The sequence below is a fragment of the Apium graveolens genome, chromosome 7 (assembly GCF_009905375.1).
Source record: "Apium graveolens cultivar Ventura chromosome 7, ASM990537v1, whole genome shotgun sequence".
NCBI classification, from domain to species: domain Eukaryota; kingdom Viridiplantae; phylum Streptophyta; class Magnoliopsida; order Apiales; family Apiaceae; genus Apium; species Apium graveolens.
Window position 1 is genome coordinate 33501650 of NC_133653.1, and position 23397 is coordinate 33525046.

At 34.0% G+C, this 23397-nt stretch overlaps 2 protein-coding genes across 2 annotated transcripts; one reads left to right on the forward strand and one right to left on the reverse strand.

The window, feature by feature from the left end:
* Positions 1–1370: 1370 nt before the first annotated feature.
* LOC141673484 (uncharacterized) lies at positions 1371–2887 on the reverse strand. Its single transcript, XM_074480234.1, has 2 exons — positions 2152–2887; positions 1371–2032 (listed from the first exon to the last, which is right to left on the reverse strand). The coding sequence occupies exons 1-2, from the start codon at positions 2885–2887 to the stop codon at positions 1371–1373; spliced, it is 1398 nt and encodes a 465-aa protein (XP_074336335.1).
* A 16973-nt stretch (positions 2888–19860) lies between these two features.
* On the forward strand, positions 19861–20832 carry LOC141673486 (stigma-specific STIG1-like protein 1). The gene is made up of 2 exons (XM_074480235.1): positions 19861–20188; positions 20783–20832. Exons 1-2 carry the CDS (start codon positions 19861–19863, stop codon positions 20830–20832), a joined length of 378 nt encoding a protein of 125 aa, XP_074336336.1.
* Positions 20833–23397: the final 2565 nt, after the last annotated feature.

Here is a 23397-nt window from a genome sequence, read left to right on the forward strand (position 1 = left end):
CCGTCTACTAGATAAGCTTCGTAAGTCAAAACTGAAAATGATGGTTTTCCGGCTATCCATCTTATTGTCTCTGAAACTCCTCCAGGATTCTCCTCCATTTCACTACTAACCTACACATTTTCAAAAACAAAAATACTTCTAAATTCCATATTACTACAGAGAAAATAAATTAGGCACAAATGAAACTATAAAAATACTAACTTTTTCTAGAAACCAATCGGCAAAAAGACGATTGTGCTCTCTCAAGAGCCAATGAACACTTTTCTTTTTTCCTTGATGGATTCCCTCTAGATACTCCTTATGCATTCTAACAGAAATTATATAATCATTAACTAGCCAGTAAATATATAATTTATATATTAATTGAACAGCCACAAAATTAATAAATTCTTACAAAATATATGGTTGTACTTCAACGTTGTTTAGAAGAACATGTAAATAAGCTTCATCCCGCTCTTTTTCTTCGATTGATTTCATTATCACAACAGATAATGGACCACTTAACTTGCCTTCATCTTTACGAAGACCAGCAGTGGTGCAAGCTTGCTTGACAAACTCTTGGCAGAACTCTACTGATTCTTCTCCCATATAGCATTCAGCTATACAGCCTTCGGGGTAATAACGGTTGCGTACGTAACTCTTCAACACCTTATTAAACCTCTCAAATGCATACATCCATCTATAAAATACCGGCCCACATAACCGTAATTCCTGAACCAAGTGCACTATGAGATGTATCATTATATCAAAAAATGATGCAGGAAAGATTTTTTCCAGCTCACACAAAGTTACTATTACATCTGATTGCAGTTTATCTAGTTTCGATACGTCTACAACTTTGTTGCACAAAGCATTAAAAAAGAAACATAACCTAATTATGGTGACCCTGACTTTTTTTGGAAGTACCGCACGAATTGCAATAGGAAGCAGTTGTTGGAGTAAGATGTGGCAGACATGGGACTTCATCCCAAACATTTTTAATTCTTCCATGGAAACACAGTTTTTAATGTTCGACGCGTGTCCATAAGGAAGTTTCATGTGCATTAACCATGACAACATTTTCTTCTTTTCTTCCTTGGACAAATTAAAAATCGAAGGGGGTAAGTACGTTTTTTTTTCTCCTTTTTGTGGAGCTAGATCAACCCTAACCCCCATGTCAATCATGTCAAGACGAGAAGCTTCACTATCTTTAGACTTAGGTTTCATATTTAGTAGTGTGCCGATCAAGCTATCACACACGTTCTTCTTGACGTGCATGACATCTAAACAATGACGGACATGGTGAAACTTCCAATATTCTAATTCAAAAAAATCGACTTTTTCTTCCATGGACAATCAACCTTCTTTGACTTCCTTACTTCCTTCACAAACTAAAATTCAATTTTATCTTGCTGCAATAAAACCTCTTCTCCAGACAGAGGTTGACGTGCCTGCCCTAATTCTTGTTGTCCATTAAAAGCGGCCTTTTGCTTCCTATATGGATGATTCCTAGCCAAGTAACGCCGATGGCCTTGGTAACACATCTTCCTGCTATGGCTTAAATACTTGGCAACTGTATCATTAGCGCATGCTGGACAACACATATAACCTTTATTAACGCATCCGGACATATTTCCATATGCAGGAAAGTCATTTATTGTCCACAATAAAATTGCTTTTATAGTGAAATATGACTTGGTGTATGCATCATAAACATTTGGTTCACCTTCTTCCCACAACTTCTTTAAATCATCGATTAAAGGCTGTAAATATACGTCAACGTCATTTCCAGGCTCATGTGGACCGGAAACTAAAATTGTTAGCATCATAAATTTCCTCCTCATACATAACCACGGAGGAAGATTATAAGTCTCTAATACTATTGGCCAACAAGAGTATTTATTGGTTAGACCGTTAGTATGTGGGTTTATGCCATCTGCAGACAACGCCAAACGATTATTTCGTGCATCACTACCGATGGCAGGCCACCTATAGTCGATATTTCTCCAAGAAGGAGAGTCGGCTGGTTCCGCATCTTTCCATCTTCTATTCGCTGCTTTGAGTGCCAGGTCATTAGTTCATATGTAGAAGGAGATTTAAACATCCGTTTGAATCTCGGTATAATTGGAAAATACCACATTACTTTAGGAAGAACATTAATCCTTATTTTACCATCCTTTCCTAACTTCCAGCGAGATAAACGACACTTAGGACACTCGAAAGCATCAACATTTACCCCCCGATACAGTATGTAATTGTTTGGACATGAGTGATATTTTATGTATTCTAGGCCCAAGTTGGATAAGGTTTTCTTGGCTTCATATGCATTAGGTGGCATCACATTGTCCTTAGGAAGGAGAGAGCCAATGGTAGACATCAAATCGTTAAAGGCACTATCACTAATTCCGAACCTAGCTTTCCAATTGTGCAATTTTAGCATCGACTCCAACTTGGTACATTCACTACCCTCATACAAAGGCTGTTCAGCATCAGCCATAAATCTCCTAAACTGATACGACTCATTATTGTACTCACTCGAATTATATGCAGCATCACAAACATTGACTGTTTCTGATGCAAGGCCAGGGGAAGATATCGGTGCGCGGTCAGATGTAGGTGCAGGGGCAGGCGTAGATGCAGGGGTCGGAGCATTTCTATTAACTGATGACCTACTTGCAGACCCTTGTGTATGCCAAATCCAATCAAGGTACCCCAGACTAAAACCATTTTCATATAAATGTCCCCTGATAATCTTAACTGCAAATTTTTTGAAGTTAGCACATCTTTTACAGGGGCAGGAGATTCTTTTAGGATCACTAGCAATTTCCTCGGCAAATATCAAAAACTCTTCAACCCCGATTTCATAGTCAAGTGTGTCCCTATCTTTGAAAATCCAAGATTTGTCCATGTTATTCTCAAACTACCTGATTGTCAAATAAATTATTAATTTACTATATACTATAGTACATTTACTACCTAGTATAATCAATATAAAATTCCTAGATTCACTCATAAACCATGCTACTTACAACGACAAGCCCCGAACAAATATATTTACAAACAACACAAACACAAATATATACAAGCACTTGTTATTACATGTAAATCCGTATTTTAACTACACATACAACTACACATGCAACAACTACACATTTCAATTTCACATGCATACATACAACTACACAAATATATACATGCAGCCCAAACAAATATAAATAGATATGTAAAGAAGAATATACCTAACAAAGCAAGCTCCAAAATCCCAAAAAACACAGCAGCAAACTCCAAGCCCAAAAACCAACTTAATTAGCTCCGAGCTTTAAGCTTTAATAAACCCTTAGCTCCAAGATTTAGCTCCAAGAAACTCTAATCCTCACCTTAAACTTCAATGAACACACTTCACTCCTTAATCTTCGAATCTGTCACAAAAATTGAAACAAATGAGAAAAAAACATTTGAAAGAAAGACAGTAAGAAATTAAGAGATAAGTTGAAGAAATTGAGAGGTTTAATTGGAGATTCAAGGTCTAATCGGAAAGGGGGAAAGACAGTAAGCATACATTTGAGAGTTCTAGGTTTAGCAGTCGAGAGAGAAAGGGGGAATGAGTGAATTAGTTTTTGTTTTTGTTTTTGTGGATATTGTAATTTTTTGTTTTTGTTTTGATTTTGATTTATTTTTAATTTTATGTTATAATGTTATTAAAGTGAATGAGTGAATAGGCGGGAGGGGGAAATATACTAAGGGGGAAAAAGGAAAAAATTTGGCTAATGGCGGGGAGCAAAAGGGAGAAGCAGTGGGCTCTAATTTTATAAAATTGAGCTTAGACATCGGTTATTATGTCAACCGATGTTAAAAGGAAATTGGACATTGGTTTATATGTTAACTGATGTAACGTAGTTTTTAAAAGAACAACTTAGACATCACTTTACTCAAAAGCTGATGTAAACATACCAAAAAGACATCACTTTTTTATGTGATGTAAAAAAGGCTTTTAACATCAGTGACTTTTCTGATTGATGTCTAATGTGTGATGTCTAATGCTGATTTTCTAGTAGTGGTTACACAAAATTCCAATCATGTGTGACAATACTAGTGCTATATCTATTGTGGCTAAGGACAAAGCACATTGATGTGAAGTACCATTTTATTAGAGAAAATGCTGCAAATGGTACCATTGAGCTCATTTTTGTTCCAACAGAAAAACAATTAGCTGATATTTTTACTAAACCTTTGGATGAAGCAACTTTCACTAGACTTGTAGGTGAAATTGGAATGCAAAATTCTTCATCCTAAGACAAGAACTCAGCTAATGTATTGCAAAAGATTAATTTCTAGTAAATCAAAAATAATTTGATTTTATTAGAAATTAACTGAAATATAAATTATAAATATTTCAGAAATCTCTGCATATTTATTTTTCAAAATTCAAAATTCAGCTTGGAATTTTTCAAATTCTAAGAAAACTGTCTAATTATTGATTTACATTTTCAATATGTAAAATTAACACACGGCAGAATAAAACTGATCAAAAGTATATAGAGAAGTGAGTTCTCGATAAGTCTAACTAATTTATCAACAAGTTATTTTAAGACTTCTCGAGTGAGTTCTCGATAAGTCAATTTACTGACTTCTCGGGTGACTCCTCGATGAGCTTTATTATGACTTATCAATAAGTCATTGCAGAGTTCTCTATAAGTGTTAACTTACAGAGTTCTCTACAAGTATAATTTTAGACATATGAATAACTCAGAACTGAAATAATTTAATCCAATAAATTATTTTAGTAAAATACTTTTGACAAAATTAGTCTGATTTTATTTGATTTATTCAAATAAAAATTTGGAATCAATTCAGTCCACTTTTGGACAAACTGAGTATTTATTTGACATCTCGATAAGTTAATTTTTAGTTCTCTAAAAGAGTAAATTAAAATGACTTCTCGATATGTAATTCACTTTTAAAATGACTTATCGATAAGTGTACTCCAAAAATCTATTTTTGACTTCTCGATAAGTCATCTGCTTTTACTATAAATACCCAGACATCTCGATACACATATACTTACGCCTTTAAGAACTCTAAGTGACACAGCTTTTTCAATTCCAAACCGATTTCTCTCTCGTTTCAAACTTTTTTCCACTAATTTTCTTACCCATTCACTCTTACTCAACAACAATGGCACTGAACAATGTCAGAGCTGTAATCCCAGAGAAAGGAACCAACTACATAGCTTTCACTGATGTTAATCAAGCCCCTGACAGTTACAAGGGGTTTGTGAAATTCTTGTCTGAATCCTATCTTGCAGATGCTTCAACTGCTAACCCAGTCATGTACTTGGATGTTCTGCATGAATTCTGGACAACAGCGATGGTGAGAACTGTTATGCTTGACAACTCTGTGTCCTTGACAACTCTGTGTCCTTGGTGGTAACATGCTCAATTGGAGACCAACAGATAGAGTTCAATATGCAATATGTGAATGCAGTTTTGGGTCTTCCAACTGCAAATATAGTGGAGGTGCCAAGCCAGGATGAACTAAATGAGTTTATGGACTTCATCAACTATGGTGGAAGAATCAACTTGGCAAGTTTAAACAGAACAAACCTAAGGAAGGATTGGTCCTTTGTGTTTGATTCTATAGTGAGGGCCTTCACATGCAGGAAGACAGGGTATGACAAGATTTCAAGTGTGGTGCAGAAGATAGTGTTCTCAATAGCCCACAACAGATACTTGAATGTTGGTCTATTGATTCTGGAAGAACTTGCAACCAGACTGACCATGCCCCAATCTGCTAGAGGTAAGGAAATTTTATTTCCTAGATTTATTATGTCTACCTTAAATCATAAGGTATCAGACATACATTTGTTGAATGGCATAGACAACACTAAAATAGGCAACTGTAAGCAAGTGTCCAAAATTATATTTGGTTCACTTACTATAAAGAATAAGGTAAATGTAAGTCTGAAAATCACTACATTCATTATGGAGAGGTTTAGGACTAACCCTTACCCTAATCCTGATATAAGATCAGATGCTCAATCTAGTACAACTATGGTCCCTGAACCTATAGAAGTTCAAATACAGGAAAACCAACAAGGGCCTTCCCAAGCTGAGACCATTTCTTCAAAACAAATAGCAGCTAGAAAAGCAACCACTTCATTCTCTCAAAAGGATGAAGTGAGTAAAAAGAAGAGAAAGGAGAAAACCCTTACAGTAATGAATGAGAGTGGCAATGAATAAATACCAACTGGGTCACCTTTGGTCAGAAAAACAAAGAAGGCTAAGAAAACTGAGTTAACCACTCAAACCACCTCTATATTCTCTCAAAAGGATGCAGTTGTACAAATGGGGTCAAAACAGATTCTAGAGACATCCTCTCAACAGGGTGTTTCTATAGAAAAGAGCACTCTCCCCAATGCTCCTTGTAAAGAGTCTTCACAGCCAACACTTGAACAAATCCAAGTGTATGGTAGGAGAAATAAGGATGGCACACACAAGGAGAGCACATCCCTTGAAGCTCCCTCATCCATTCAGGGGGAGCTGCCAACACTCAGTCCTAAACTTTTAACTCTTATATCTAACATTTTTTCTTCATATACTGAAGCACTTGAATCAAATTCTCAAGTGTTTCTCCAATCAAGTGACTTGGTTCAAGAAACCTTGTTCACCACCCAGAAACCACAATTAGTTGGTGAGAGGCTACATGCTGGGGTAGACCTTGATGATACCAACACAAACATGGGGGATTCATCAATTTTTACTGAAGACCCCATGGAGATCACAAATGCACCTTCATGTGCAAATCAGTCTTCACAGAATGTTAGGTTTGAGGGTAGTACTCCTGAGGGGGAGCTATCTAAATCCTCTTCAATTCAATTGGAAGTTTCTGTTCCAGGAACAACTCCCCTTAAAACCCTGGCTGAAATTGCTATGACAATTGAAGTTGGGAGTACAATTGCCAATGATCCTGTCATAGAGGAGGCAAGAATAGCACATTCAAGTGACAGTGTGGTGCAAGACACACAAGGGTTTGAGGCTGTTACAAATGACAGTAACACAGTCAAATCCCCTCAAATTCAAATGGAGGTTCCCACAACTGGTGAGGAACAACACCCTGTCATAAACACAGAGAAATCTGTGAGTCAAACTGTGACTCCTGTCACAGGTGGTTCTGACGCTACACTTCAACCCTCAACCTCTCAATCTCAACAACCTCACCTCATCTCCCAATGGTTGAATACAACTGAAGCTCAACCAACAACTGTGGATGATCTTCTAGTGGCTCAGTTGTCTGGACTTGCTCACATTTCTCAACAGCTGCTAACCTCAGATATGTCTAACCAGGATTACCAAGCCATCATGCTCTCATATCAAACAGACGTCCAAGAACAACAAGATAAAATTATTTTTGAAGCTGAACAGGATGATAACTGTGATGCATGGCTGAACAAGGACTATAGTCTAGAGATGGAGGATGTTTTGGCTAAATTCAGGGAAGATTATCTAACCATTTTTGGAAGCAATGCCAAAGCTCTAACTCCTAGTGAGGTTTATGATGCAATAAATGAAGTCTCCAAAGCTCAACTCAAAACTTTCCATCTCTTTGTAAAAGCTCTAGAAATCAAGTTGACTGGTCATGAAGATAAATAATTGGAATGGTGAGAAGAAAGATGGATGAAATAATCCCATCACAGGTGGAGATCAAGAATCAATTCAAAACCTTTTCAGAACAAATATCAAGGTATGATATAAGTGGGGTGGATAAAAGTGTCACACGGCTCAAGGAATCCTTTGTAGCCTTGCACAAGGTCGTTCAAGATCATATAACAAATTCTAATGACATAAGGTGGAAGTTGGATCAAATGCACACTGCAAGATACTCTCATTCCCCTTTGGTCATTGATGAAATACAGAAGCATGTGCAAGCTTCATTTGGACCATCTACCTCAACCTTTACTTCAAGCTCCTCTACTCAAGATATTCAAGATCTCAAGGCACATATTGCTTCTCTAGAGACTTCAAATGCCTCCCTCAATGCTCAAGTTCAGGCTTTGACTTCTCTAGTAAATAGTCAACAATCAGATATCAATACCCTGGTGGACTCTCACAAACATCTCCAAATGCAAAATTATGTTGTTTTGGGAGCCATCATAGGGAAACTCAACATCCCACTGCTCTCACTACCTGAAGAAATAAGGTCAGAATTACCAACTCCCCTACTCATGCTTGTCACCAAGACTAAGGGGGAGATTGAGGCTAGGATTCAACAATCCATGTATGCCAAATCTAAGTCTAAAGAACATGTTCAGGTTGGTCAAAGCTCTTCACATACTCAAGTCTCTCATGATGTTGGAAAAGAAAGACTTCTAAAAGTCACAAAAGGACCAAATCAAGACCAAGAATTCAGTGAACTTCTTGCAGTACTAAGAATGTCTCTTCAAAATAACTACATGACCTACAAGAAAGCTTTGGCCAAGAACATCAACTTCATCAGGGTAGTAGTTGTAAAAATTGATAATTTCTTGGAGAAAAGAATTGTTGTGAATATCAATGATGGTGGTGTGGACAGATGTCTTCAGGTGTCTCTTTCAAATCTTAAAACCTTAAGAACATCTGAATTAATTGTAATGATTGACAGAGTAAATCTAGTTATTCCAGAAGAAAACCAACTTCTCCATGAGCTAAAAAATGCACAGATAGCAGCTTTTCCAGAAGCCTATCTATATCCAAATAAAGGAGTAGTCTACATTTGTCCGACAACCAAGAAGGGCAAATATTTTCTTGTTCCTAAAAACTGTGTTAGATCAAACATGAGGTTGATCATGACTTTGTAGTCTGATCTAAATTACAAAGGAGCAAGAAGCATGAGGATGAGGAGATGATACAAATCCTAGACAGATACCTAATGAATTCTGACACCATGTTGCCAAACACTCAGTTTAATATAAGAAATGACAAGGATGATGATGTGCAGAAGCATGATGAACAAAAACCTTCTAGCTCAAATTCAAGTCAATCATCAAGAGCAACTGGTAGCAAGGACAAGAGGCAGGATGAGAAGAAGGATGGTGACAAGAAAAGTGGAGAAGAAAGGAGAAGCAAAAAAAGGCAAGATGGCTCAGAACCACAACAAACTCTAAAAATCCAAACAAATCAAGCTCAACCTTCAAAGCCAACCAACTCATACACTAACCACCTTCTACCTCAAAGCCTAAATTCCTATACAAATAAACTATTAACACCTTTCTGAAAATATCAATCACCATAAGCCAAACATTTCTCAAGAAAATCACAAACCTACCTTCTGTCAAGCCGTCACTCAAAGATAACTACAAGTCTGTTGGGAGGAAATCTAAGAAAGCTAAGCATACTGAAAATGTGCAAGTTACTGAAAGGGCCATCTGGAACTATTACAAGCAAAGTGATTTTCTACCTCTAAAGTGGTGCATCTCAGATGAAGACTACTTTCAACAACTAGATGAGGAAATAGTCAGAGTTTGGGTTGTAACATTAAGAGAAGTAAGAATCTACTATGAAGATGGGTCCTTCACATTTCTTGGTTGTAACTTAATGGATACCTTCTCACCCACAGAAAATCAAGAGAGTGATAAGTTTACTGAAGGATAAGATTACTTGCTACAAGAGCATGGAGATTTGTTTTAGCTGAATGGTTAATATTAAGGGAGGAAAGGAGAGCAAGGAATAAGGCGGAATATGAGGAGAAGATAAGGAAGTATGATGAGGAGATTGAAATGTACATTAAAAGATCAGAAGAACTCAAGGCAAAAGGAATGAGCAGAATTTCCAAGGATGGAAGATTTTTAAATGTCAAAGATGGAACATTCTCAAAGTTTAGGATTGATTTGCTAGATGGTTAAATAAAGACAGACAGGCTCAAACTTGTGGAAGCTCTAAGAGGGACACCAGTCATAGAGGAACTTGAAATTCTTGTATATATAAAGGACCTCATTAGAGAAGAAATAAAAGCAAAAACAGTCTTTGTCTGATGCATGTAACTATTTAAACTCAAAAAATCACCTAATGTATAAATGTTGTAATTATGTCAATTTTTATGTATTAGTCTTATTTTCCATTGTAGCTTGCGGTTAGTCTTGTTAACATGCATGAATTTGTGATAAGAAATCTTCTCACAAATTGGGGGAGATTGTTGTGCAAGACATGCCTGAACAATAACAAGACTAAGTCAAATTGATAACCCTAAGTAAGTTGTATTATAATCTAAGTTTGCATCTTGTATTATACCACTTAAGTCTGTAAAAAAGTTCAAGGGCAGACTGGAGTCTTTTTCGGTAAAGAGTATCTAGCCTACGAATTCTAACTGGAAGAAGATCAAGAAGATCATGCCTCAGAAGAATTATGAAGAAGTTTGGAGTTGAATAAATCTATTTTGGGAAAAATATTATAAGTCAAGATCTCTACAAGTCACAGATTAAGTGTTATATAGAAGTCATTCGAGAACTCCAGAATGACTTATCGACAAGTCAGGAAAAGCTACTAGAGAACTCAGAGATATCAACAAGCCAATTTGAAGACATGAAGAATGGAGATATCGACAAGTCATTTCTTCACAAGAGAACTCAGAGTTATCGATAAGTCAACTTGTCATTTGAAAACTCAGAGTTATCGATAAGCCAAAGTGAAGACATGAAGATGAGAGATCTCGACAAGCCAAATTCTCTTATAGAGAACTCAGAGACTTCGATAAGTCAAAACAATTATAGAGTGATTAGAGATCTCGATAATCCAATATACTTATCGAGATGTCAAGTTCTCTATATACCAAATTGGAGATCTCGAGGTAAAACTCAAAGCATAAAGTGCAAATCAGTTTAATATCCAAGATTATCAATCATCAAACAATCTAATTAATTGGATTGACAAATCTACAAAAGTAGCTTGAAGAGTACAAGATCAAAGGCCAAGATGAATTGGCAAAGTAAAGTCACGGGAATGCAAGATTAGCAAAGATACACTAAGCCAGAAATAGAAAGATTTGATTATCCAAAAATAGGGTTTAGTACATGTAAATGCATATTGTGTAATAACCAGTATTTACTGTTCTATAAAATAAACACCGGTTGCTTTGTTAGATGTAGCAATTGAGATAAGAAAAATCTTGTATTCTCTCAAAAAGTAGCTAAGCTCTTTATCAAACAAAGAGCCTAGAAATTTTATGGCAAAACATTCTTAATTTTAATATAAAATTAAGTGAGTTTTGAAAGATTTGTATTCACTATTTTATCTGTCTTAATTTACTACTAACATATTTAGCTACAAGATTTTAAATTACTTTGTTCATCACCAGTAACACTTCAAGAAAAGCAGAAAAACATAAAAACACATTCACCCCCCCCCCCTTTGTGTGTGATTCATTATCTAACAACCCCTATTTGAAGAAGATGTGTTAGTAGCAGGAGCAGACTAATTTCAGTTTTGAAAATGAAGTTAGGAATTCAAAGAAGGTCACCTGTTCGTGGAAAAAAATCAATTTTCTTTGAGTTACAATATTGGAAGTTTCATTATGTTCGTCGTTGTCTCGACGTTATGCACATCGAGAAAAATATGTATAATAATATAATAGGAACACTACTAAATTTAAAATATAAATCTAAAAATAGCGAAGCATCCCGTCTTAATATGGTTGAGATGGGAGTTAGGAAAGATTTGGCTCCATAAAAAGTAGGATTAAGGAAAACATATATCTCCCTTCTTCTTTTACTCTTTGCAGAAGAGAAAAAAGATGATGCTGTCATAATTTGCGTAAATGAAACTTCCTTATGAACATTCTTCAAACATCAAAAATTATGTGTTGATTCCAGATTTGAAGTTGTATGGGCTGAAATCTCATGGTCGCCACATACTCCTATAACAGCTGCATCATTCCATTCATTTAATTCTGTCAAAAAATGTTAGGGTCAGAATTATTTGGTTGTGTTTCTTTTTCAACTCGTGCAACAAAGTTGTAGATGTATCAAAATTAGATAAATTGTAGTCATATGTGCTATTGACCTTGTGCGAACTTGAAAAAATATTTCCACCATCATTCTTCGATGTAATGATACATCTCACAGTACATTTGGTTAGGGAATTGCATTTGTTTAGACCTGTCTTTTATAGATGGATGTTTCCTTTTGAACTGTTCAATAAAGTCTTAAAAATATACTTGCATAATCGTTATTATCTGGAAGGTTACATAGCTGAAAGTTATTTAGGAGAAGAATCCATAGAATTCTGCACGATATTTACTCGGTAGAGTTGCAGAACTGCTGGTCTTCCGAAGGATGAAAATCTTTCTGGTCCATTATCCACTGCATTAATGAAGCCAGTTGAAGAAAAAGAACGCGATGAGGCACATCTTCTTGTTTTTATGAACACTTCCGAAGTTAATCCTTACATTATGTAAGTTAATTCATATTTTCTTATTCACTATTCATCTATATGTTAGCAAGATTGGTTTGGTTTTTAATGTAGTTGTGTATTTTTTAAGGATGTACAAGGAATCATTATAAGACGCTTACAGAGGAAAAAAAATCATGCAATAGCTGATTGGAGATCACAATCGGCTATTTTCTCACTGGTTAAAAAAAGATTAGTGAAATGATCGAGAATGAAGAAGGTGTTTCGGACACGTTAAGATGGCTCGCTGGAAAACCATTTTATTCAGTTTTTACTTTTGAAAGTTATCTAGTTGATGGAGTCCGATATCTCATAAATGAGCGAGATGCTGCAAGGATTGTCCAAAGTAGTGGTGTTTCTGTATTTGCTAAGACAACCCAAGTATCTAGTGCCAATGATCTGAATTTTGTGACTGATATGGCATTTTATGGAATTATTGAAGAAATATGGAAGTTAGATTACCATGCCTTTAAAGCCCCATTATTCTTTTGTAAATGGGAAGATAGCGATAGAGGCGTCAAGGTTGATGATCATGGCTTCACACTTGTTGATTTAAGTCAACAAGGTCACAAAAATGATAAATATGTGTCGGTTGACCAAGTGAAGCAAGTTTTTTATATCTAAGATCCGGTAGATGCTAACTGGTCAGTTGTGTTAACCTCCCCGACTCGACACTACCATGGGGTGTATAATGACGATGACCTAAGTTAAACGAGTTTAAAAAATCCCCCATTCTGTACAGATGTCCCTAAACAAGGGCGTTCTAGTACGTTGTAGATTCTTATCCTCGAGATGAGCCTAGTATTGGAAATCAGAGAGAGGGTATTGAGGGAATTTGTCTTAAAAGATGATATAATATAACCGAATTTATGATTGTTTAATGTCAAATTCTACTTATTGGTTTTAAGTTCCAGTTTTAGTTTACTATTTTTAAAACATTTAATAATCATCACATATATGCTTAATTATTTACTCATACCAAGTTGTGCACTGCTTCATTGTTTACTCAAATAATGATTAAATGTCCTGCATTAGTTAATTATTTAATTAATTTTTTACTTATTTACTCATTGATTTGAAGAGCTAATGTTATACTTTGTCTTGACATGTATTTGCAGGAATTTTAGGGAAACACAAATATGGCAAACAAGTGTAAAAAAGCATATCTCTAGTTAAACAAGGTAATAAGAAGAATACATATAAGAAATCCAAATATCCATTCAATAAAGGTAGTAAGAACTGTGAAAATAAGAAGCCCCAGGAATCGGAAGAAGCTCCATAAGGTAGAGACCCTCTACTGGCAGATTCTGAAGTTCCACAGACAACAACTACTAGTACAGAATCCAAAAAAAAAAAAGAATTCCGGGTGCAGCGCAAGGTGTTTGTGCTATGCACAAGGTGTTGATGAGGAAAACTCAAGAAAAGAAAATAAAAATCAAGTACAATAGAATGGGAGTTCCAGTTGGAGATACTAGACACAACTTGCAGTCCTATATAGGCATGTGTGCTAGGACAATGGTGCCTATTGATATTATGTCTTAGCCGAAAGTGGACGCCAATTTAGAAGTCAAGATATGGACTGACATTCAGGTATAATGAAATCTTGTTAGTAAATGGATAAATCTCATATATAATTGCAACTATATATCTTGTTTGTCATTTAGGATATTTTTAAAGTGGCGCTGGAAAGTGAAGGGTTAATTTTGATGTCGTGTAGCGACAAAGTGGACATATTTCAAGTCTAATTTAACATCCGATTATGTGAAGCCATTTGATAGAAAAAAAAAAGCTTGCTAAACCACCCAGGAAGTATGCATATGTTGGTAAAGATGCTTGGAAGCGATTCGTCGCAATGAGGACTTCCTCTGATTGGGCGATATGCATTTTATTTATTATTTTACTATATTTTTTGCACTCACTTAGCCGCCAATGAGACAACAAGTACAATTAATATATTGTTATAGTGACTATTACTATTTTGTTTTATTATTTATATGCAGTCACTTAGCTGTGAAGAGCGGAGTGGGAGAGTGAGGCAATGAAAGTATCCTCATTGAACATTAAGAAAATGATATATTGGCGTTCAAGAAGATGAAGTATGATTTTATTTTATTCTTGTAAATACTTATAGTTTTCATTTTAGTTAAATATTTGTCAATGTTTCTTTATTTCTGATTAATTATTTTAATAGGTAAAAGCAGGGCGGCTGGATCCCAAAGAAGATCCTGATCGAGCAATTATATGAAAAATAGCATGTAATCCCTAGGAAGAAGAAACTATTGATCCATAATTGGAAGAGAAATTCAAAAAAATATAAGATTAGTGAATTTTTGTAAGTATTTTATTTCCAGGTGCATTCTTGATTAATTATAATATTGTTGGTATGATGAGTTCATTGAAAATAAGTGTAAATGCGACTTCAAACCGGCTGGAAGCGAAGATGTGCTAATTGTTGTATTGGAAACTCCTGAGCATTCAAGTAGGGTCAGGGGTGTAGGAAGTTTCATAAGCCCGTCAAAATATTCCAATTTTCCAAAATAGAAAAGCCGGATTACGAAAGCTGAGTTGTTAGAGCGTGATCGAGAAAAGGATGAAGAGTTTCAGAAATCTAAGGAAAGATATGGGAGAGCGGAGAAATTTTTTAACTCACAGCTTGCTGAGATGAAGGCGTGGATGACTGATCTAATATGCATTTGCCGATGTTTTCGGACAAAGCTAGTTGTCCAGAGGACGAAGAAAAAGAACACGATGATGAAGAAAAAGAATGGGCTGCTACCAAAGGAAAGCTTAAACATAAACTAGCCTCTACAAGAGCATTGATATCTGTCAATGAGGATCTGGTCAACACGAATGACAATAGAAATAGTTGTGTTGCTATTCCTGCACACCCTTCCTCGCCAGGAGAAGAGGTAAAAATAGCGTTTATTAAACTGTTGCAAATTATAAAAGTTTCAAAAAAAATGTTTATCATAATTTCTGACTATTTTCAAATTAAGGATCCGAAAAAATGTGAGTTGGAAGTTGACATTATTGACAATAAGGTAGCCTTTGGTATAGTTCTTTCTTTTGGAGACATGCGTAAGTCTATACATGGAGTGCCTCTTCAGTTCGGATATGTTCGTGTCTCGCTAGACAGGGATATTAAGGAAGATGCATTGGTTCTGTAGCTAATTTTTGGTGAAATTAAGACTGTGCGCCAAGCTGTTGGCTCATTTTAGCTTGGCTTGAAGACATGGTCATTCTCATATCCGATATTGAGGTATATATTTTCTAATTTTCAGAGAATTTAAAATTCATATACATAATTAAATATTATATAGTTACATGAACATGTGTACGTTTTTGGCAAGTGTCTATAATTAAATATTTGTAGAAAAGGAAAAAGGTGTCGAAGTAAAATGCATCGACAAACCAGTATCAGCAAGTGCACTTGTCCATGAAAAGTGTGAAGCCAAGTAAAAATGTGCCTCGTTGTTTTATGTTATTGCATAAACACGCAAAAACAGTTTTGAAAGAAACTGGAGACTCAATACTGATTATGTGCGATGCTGAGGTATTTGGAAATGAAAAAGCTATTTTTTTTACTCCATAATAATATGATGGGATTGTTAGAGTTTGGCATGGTTGGCCATGATATAATTTCAACATACATGGCATAAGTTTTTTGTTCCTTTTGTGTAAATGACAAGTTTAGAAGTTTTCGTATGTGTAATTACAATATATATATATATATATTTGTAATATTTTGCATGGGGAGATTCTTAATGAGAATCAAATGGTTTAGTATGCTTTTATCGATCTTGGTGCCACGTACAAATTAAATGATGATTTCGAAACTTATATCGTTAGAAGGTTGAAAGAAAGGCCTTCTCCCTTATTTTTCATGCTCATAATGAGAAGTAAGTGAAGCATATATAACAGCTATACACCTATACCTGTTTTTTAATTTTTCTTTTATTTTTATAATTTATAATTTTGTATTTTCTTACAATAAACACAATTATCACTGTATTTTAATCATTATTTGAGAAGGTGAAATATTCATTATTAATCCATTGTCTCATCCGAGAAGCTTCCCAGAACTTGAATCAACATTGATACAGTAATTTAGTTTTCTCTCTACACATATATGTCAATGAGTTTTTATTGAGTTGCAAGATTTCAACTGTTGACATTACTATTGACTCTGTTTAATAGAGCAGTAAGATCGTACAATGCTCAAACAGGAAGTGTGTGCAAAAATGGAAAAGTTAAAAATCTTGTAGTAAGTATTATGCACTTTAGTAGGTTCTTTGCAGTTTTATATATAGAAATGTAGTTATGTATTATCTACACTTGTAGTAATTTTCTATTTGGATATAGGGATCACCTATGCAACCCGGTAGTCATGAATGTGGTTATATAGTCTTGCATTATATGAAGGATATCTTTCAGGACAAAGAAATAAAATTCATAATCAGGGTAAGTTGTAATTTTTTTGAGCCTGTAATTTGGTTGCAATCTGCACACAAGGACTCAACCACCATATATGGTTGATTTGTTTTTGTGCTTTTTTGCTTTGTGTACTGTTCAGTGAGCCACCAAGATTCGGAAGACGTACACAATAGATGAGCTGGATAAAGTGCGGTTCGAGACCCTTCAACATGTCCAAGAATTTGTGTAACTGGCTTACGAGTACTAGCCTTTTGTGATCTGTTTGTTTTCCTTCTACCAGTTTGAACCTGCACTTTCTGTTTGGTCAAAAATATTTTGGTTTTTATTGTTGGTATATTGATTATGGCATAGTTTGGAGTAGATGGGATATGGATGATATAAGGAGTATATTTTGTGTATATGGGGGTTTGATTTTGGTTGAAAATGGCATGTGAATATTTTTTTGTTTGGAGTTGAACGGAGTTAGTCGGACTAGAATGATATAAGGGATATATTTTATGAATGTGTGGGGGTTTATTTTTTCGGTTATCGAAAATATGGATGTTTTAATGGTAATAGACTAGTTATTTGGAATGGAGAAATGACAATTTGACTTGGTTATTTTGTTGTTTATGTTGTTATTTTAATTTTTGTATGATTTGGTTTAATATATATGCATTGTTCTAGTTCAGTTTACTATATATATTAACATCAGTTGAAAGTTAAAAACCGATGTAAATATTAATTTAACATGTACCAAAGACATCATTTGCACCAAATAGACCGATGCCAATTAAAATCAATAGTAGTGTTTTGTATTGATGTCAAAACCTAAAACATTAGCTAGAAGAAGATGTTTATAATATTAAGAACTGATGTCTTATTAAGTGGTTTACATCAGGTAAAAACTGATGTATATACCATTAATAACAACGGTTTTACTTTGAGAACTGATGTCTATGTAAAACATATACATCGTTTCTCGTATAAAACCAATGTTAATAAGCCTAATATATATCATTTTTTTCTAATATACTGATGTAAATTAAAATTTAATCCTTGTGTATGACATGTTACACTTGCTTAAAACCTCGCATTATACTTATATAAAAAAGCAACAAAGACTATTTTTTCATTTATATTAGTCTGTGGTGATATTTTGCAACGGTTCTGGACTGATGTAAAACGGGAAGAAACTGATGCATGGGTTGACATTTCACATCGGTTATGAACCGATGTGAAAAAAATATATTTGAACCGATGTGAAAAATATATATTTCTCTACAACCGCGTAAATATCGGGTTTTAAGGAAATAGACATCAGTCGAGAACCGATTTCTATTGACCTTTTTTCTAGTAGTGTAGCCTTAAAATGCTAGGACATCTACCAAATTTCTTATTTTTGGCACACCACTATACATGGCTTGTTTTATTTTTATCAATACAAAAATTATTTTTCTCCTGTTTTATACATCTCTCTTCCCTCATTTTTTTCTCTTTCCTTAGGTTTTAGTTCAAATATATTATTATTTAAATAATAAGACACAATTATAAGCCAAATTGTTGAAATTGATATATCAAAATAAAGACCTACATCACTAGGACACCATTATTTATTATTTGTCCGTTTGGGAAATTTTAAAATACTTAATTTACGACTTAAAATGAATAAGTGACTTACAAGTTATAAATAAATAAATACTTATAAGTTATATATGTGTTTGAATAATTTTACTTATGAGTTATAATTTTTTTTATATAAATGAACTAAAATAAAATATTTTTAAATAAATTATTTTTAATCTTATATTTTAAGTTAGATTAATATTTAAAAATATATATTTTAAAATTAAAATTAATAAAAAATTAAAAAATTAAAATAAGATGAGAAAAAATACGCTGTTATTAACATTTAACTTATCAACTTATAAGTTATAAATTCAAGTTGAAAGTTTGTTCGACAAACATTTGTCAAGAATCTATTAGAGTCTAAAATGCGTGTTAAGCTCATGTCTCCCAATACAAAAAATTGGGGGATAAAGGAAATACGACTTTTTTTTGCCAAGAATTTCTCCCGTTGAAAATGTTTTTACTCGTTACGAGCTTAAAATAGATATTTATCTAAACCGCCAATTTGCTCAGGACTTAATGTAGTACTGGAATGAAGCCAAACTTTTAACAGAAAACCCGTTGACGAAGATTGGTCAAACTATATATGTGTGCATTGCCATTTAAGACGTGAACGCTAGCTATGCTGTCATATATTTTCGTTAATTAGAACATCGCTAATGTGCGTATTTAACTGACTTAATTAGAAACGATACAGAGAAATGCGAGTACGCTACCTGCAAAACCATATTAAAAGAATGTGGACACTCTTGTTTTCTTTAGCTGTACATGTGTAAGTTATAAGTTATAACGCGGGGGTTTGTATAAGTTGGCGAAGAGTGAACCTAACTTGATGATAACTAAATATATTCGACTCAATATGGATGGAATTAATTTTAATACTTTTTCAAAAATTAACTGCTAAGTAGAAACAAAACAATCCTGTTTGTAAACTTTTATATTTAGTTCGCAACTGAAGACAATTAATCATATACAATTAAATAATTTGAATTTATTTAAATAATTATAATATTATTTATAATTTTCCAATGATTAACGCAACCATATCAATTCGTACGCAAGTTCTTCTTCACTACAATCATATTAATTCCTCCGGGGAAGGAGCATATACATGACCAACTAATGAATTCTTGGTTCTTCACCTTTTGCCCACCTTTTAAAGTCATTTTACCCCACATTTGTACTTCTAATGAGACTTGGAAAGCAATTCTTAATCTATTTGCGAACTTCCCTTTACTTGCATCTAATACTGATTGTGACTACCACTATAAGATAGGTCAGGTAGCACAAGTTAGTTTAGCTAGTTCCTCTATATATAGATACCCTAACCATTTTCATTAGAAAGCATTCGAAAACCAATTGTTACAACAATCTCTATCAACTACATATAACCAACCATCTGCAAGTAAACATTTTAGAAAAAATGGAGTCGTCTAAGATCTTCGCCATCTTCATTCTTGTGATAATGTTCACAACAGTATTCGCCACCTCGACTACCAAAGATGATAACTTTGACCTTGACGATGCCATAACTCCCGGTGAACCGTCATCTTATCTCAGACAAACGAGTCGTTTTTTGGCAGACAAACCAAGGGCTTGGAGGACATGTGACAAGTACCCGAGGGTTTGTGACAACAAAGGAAGCACTAGTCCGGACTGTTGTAAGAAGCAATGTGTGAATGTCATGACTGACAAGGCTAACTGCGGAAAGTGTGGGAAGAGATGTAAATATTCTGAATCTTGTTGCAAAGGTAAGTGTGTAAATACATTGAGGGACAAGAAGAACTGTGGCGGCTGCAAAATTAGGTGCAAGAAGGGAAGCTCATGTGTGTATGGGATGTGTAGTTATGCTTGATCATAATTTACTTGTAGTTCTAGGTGTTGTCCAGAAAAAGCTTGGCAAAAGAGTATGTATATTTATGCAATTGGGATTACTCCGTGAACATCTTGTATTTGTGGACCTTGACAATATATTTTTTTTATAGTTTATTCAAATATTAATTAAATTAATTGTTATAATAAAGATTGTTTTAGAAGTAAATTAAATAAAAATTATATTTGAAAAGTAAGTTGACTTCAATATCAATTAAAATAATAAAGAAACTTTCCCTTGACTATATACCCCTCTTTACTTTTCTATTAATTATACTAATAAAATGATTTAGATACAAACATGAAAGTTTAAATACTCACAAGAAACAACCCACAACAAATAAATTTAGAAAATTATATCAAGAACATGTCTCAAACTTGTCAAAAACTTTCCATTTTCTAACCATATGCGGTATGCCACCTCTCTGGTTTTGTCCCCGTTACTTTTACTTCAACAAACTTTGTCTCTTTAGGTGGTGTTTCAGTCACAGGCTCACAGGTAGGATCAGACTACAAAAGTTGACCTTATAAGTATTTTACATGGTTTTTGAAATTTTATATTATTACTTTTCCTTGATAGAAGTACCTTTTATCAACCTCCATCTCTTTGAACCCGCTATTGATATAAAAACACAATCTTCAAATTCAATACCCTCAAATAAACATAATTAAATAATTACAAAGGATCTGGGGAAAGTAACTTAGATGCATGCATCCATGCATGTTTCTACTAGCAGAAACACTGGTTAGATTATCTGTGTTAAATCTACAGCTATGAACAAAAACTAAAATGAGTTAGTAACGATAGTTATGATGGGAAGCGTCGGCATAAGATTAAAGACTAGAGTGTTGCTCGACATCATAGTGATATGCATTACCAGGCGACTCAGCTGCGTAGCTGTATGCATTCCCAGGTGACACATCTCCATAGTGATATGTGTTCCCAGGAGCTTCAACTTCATTATGATATCCATTAGGACCATTGCTGTGAGTTTGTGGTCCATAGTTATATGCATTGCCCGGTGATTCGACTTATGCATATATATATATATATATATATATTTACAGTTAATCTCTCCCATTTTATATGTTAGAAGACTAATATAAGATTCTGGTAAGGGATTTTCTCTTAAACTTTATGTGTGTCACCAGAATTTATTTAATTCATTTTCTTCTTGCCTGTTTCTAATTTCATTAAGATATTAATTAGTTTGCAGGCTCTTGCTTAACTACTATCATTTAATTTGGTTTTCTGTGCAACGTAGTAAACATTCCAATCTTTTGTGATATAATAACGAGATAAAATTTGTAGAAACATATAGTATGTGGCCTCAGAAATGGACTTCTTGATTTAGCTCATCTCAACACAAAATTGAAACTGTATACTACAATATTGGTCACATTGTTAGCAAATAATGTTACTGTACAATGGTAATCAAGTTATCTATTTATCTTTCATTAAAACAAATAAATAAATTATCTACTTTTATCTATTTCATCCTCGAACCTATACATTAATTACGTGTCACGCTGAAAAATTTAATCATATTTTATGTTTCCCTAATTTAAGTCTCTTTATTTGTTATGTGTGATCAATTTATTTTTACAAACAAGACGATAACTTCCAGTAATGAGTATAGCCCCTATATATACAAAATTTATCAAAAAAATTAAAAATAATATGATAAATGAGGTAGAATGTCTTAAATTATGTCATTTATATTCATGAATAATGCAGGGACCCAATTCCGTCCCAATCAATTAAAACCTAGCACATATTATTTTTTGTGAAAATTTTTATATGCAATTTCATGTGGATATAACATTTTCCCCTACTAATATTTTAAAAATAATTCTAATGGAGATGTCAAAAGTGTCAAGGTCATGTGACTTGCTGTAAGTTGACACCCTTATTAACATTATATTGGAGTTGTTAGGGTGTCATTATGCTAACTGCTAAGTGAGTTGGTATTATGTGCTAATTTGGGGTGTCAAAGTTGTTATCTCATAAATTAAGATGCCAATTTTATGTGTTCTGAATATTGTATATAAAATATTATTTAACTTTTTATATTTTACAGTTTTATTTTAAATTAAACGAAATATTAGTGAGACGCGAGTAACTAGCAAGGACTTTGATTACCGAATGTCGACCTCTGTAAAGGCTGAAGGAATTTTTTTTTTTTTTTGAAACTTGAAGGCTGAAGGATTAATTACCGAAATACTTCAAGACTGCTTGCGGTAACGGAAATTAACCAAATTTTAACAGAAAACTTGTTGACCAAGACATATATGGTCAAATTATATACTTTCTTGAATTTTCCTAATTACCAACACAGCTAGACAGTGCTTATGTAACTGATTTAATTAAAATTGATAAAGAAAAATGCGAAGTATACTACCTGCAAAACAATATAAAAGTATAAATGTCCGCGTCAATACGGTCGATGGAATTTGAATCGTATGATCAAGTTGAAAAAAGTTCATCAGGAATCACAAGCAAGAACTAATAGACTATATTTTGAAATACTCCCAGATTATATTTTATTTTTCAGGTACTCTCAAATAAATTCTAATTATAGCAAACTAGCTGAAAACGGAAGCATGAAACTATAATTAATTAGCACACAAATTGACCCTTACACAAGTTTTCACATTTACATTAAATTGGCATCATTTCATTTTTCCCATTGATTCAAAAACAATTATATGACAATGCTAATGTACCGTAGCCATTAGTGTCTAGTAATCTAATTTAATTCGACAATACTAGCTTCTCCCTATTGCCCACATTTTGAAATGCTAGCTTTTCCAAATTACACCCCATATTTGTACTTCATATGAGACTTGGATGATAATGTAACACTGATAAAGACCCCCATTATAGGATATTATAGGTAAGGTGCAACCAAACTTATCTAACTAATTATTTCCTCTACAAATACCCTAACAATTACCCTTTATAAAGCATCCAAAAATCACTTGCTATACGATATCCTACAGAGTATCCAATATTCACTCTTGCCAGACAGTATCCTACTATATCTTCGCGTAAAAAATGGCCTTGGCTAGGTTCTTCTTCATCTTC

Excerpts from the sequence above, each read along its gene's own strand:
- LOC141673484 (XM_074480234.1), bottom strand. The coding sequence starts at position 2,887 with ATGGACAAATCTTGGATTTTCAAAGATAGGGACACACTTGACTATGAA. Across the intron at positions 2,033-2,151 it reads CTGGAAGTTAGGAAAGGATG|CGAATAGAAGATGGAAAGAT; the intron begins GTAAAATAAGGA and ends CACTCAAAGCAG.
- LOC141673486 (XM_074480235.1), top strand. The coding sequence starts at position 19,861 with ATGGAGTCGTCTAAGATCTTCGCCATCTTCATTCTTGTGATAATGTTC. Across the intron at positions 20,189-20,782 it reads TTCTGAATCTTGTTGCAAAG|GTGGTGTTTCAGTCACAGGC; the intron begins GTAAGTGTGTAA and ends TTGTCTCTTTAG.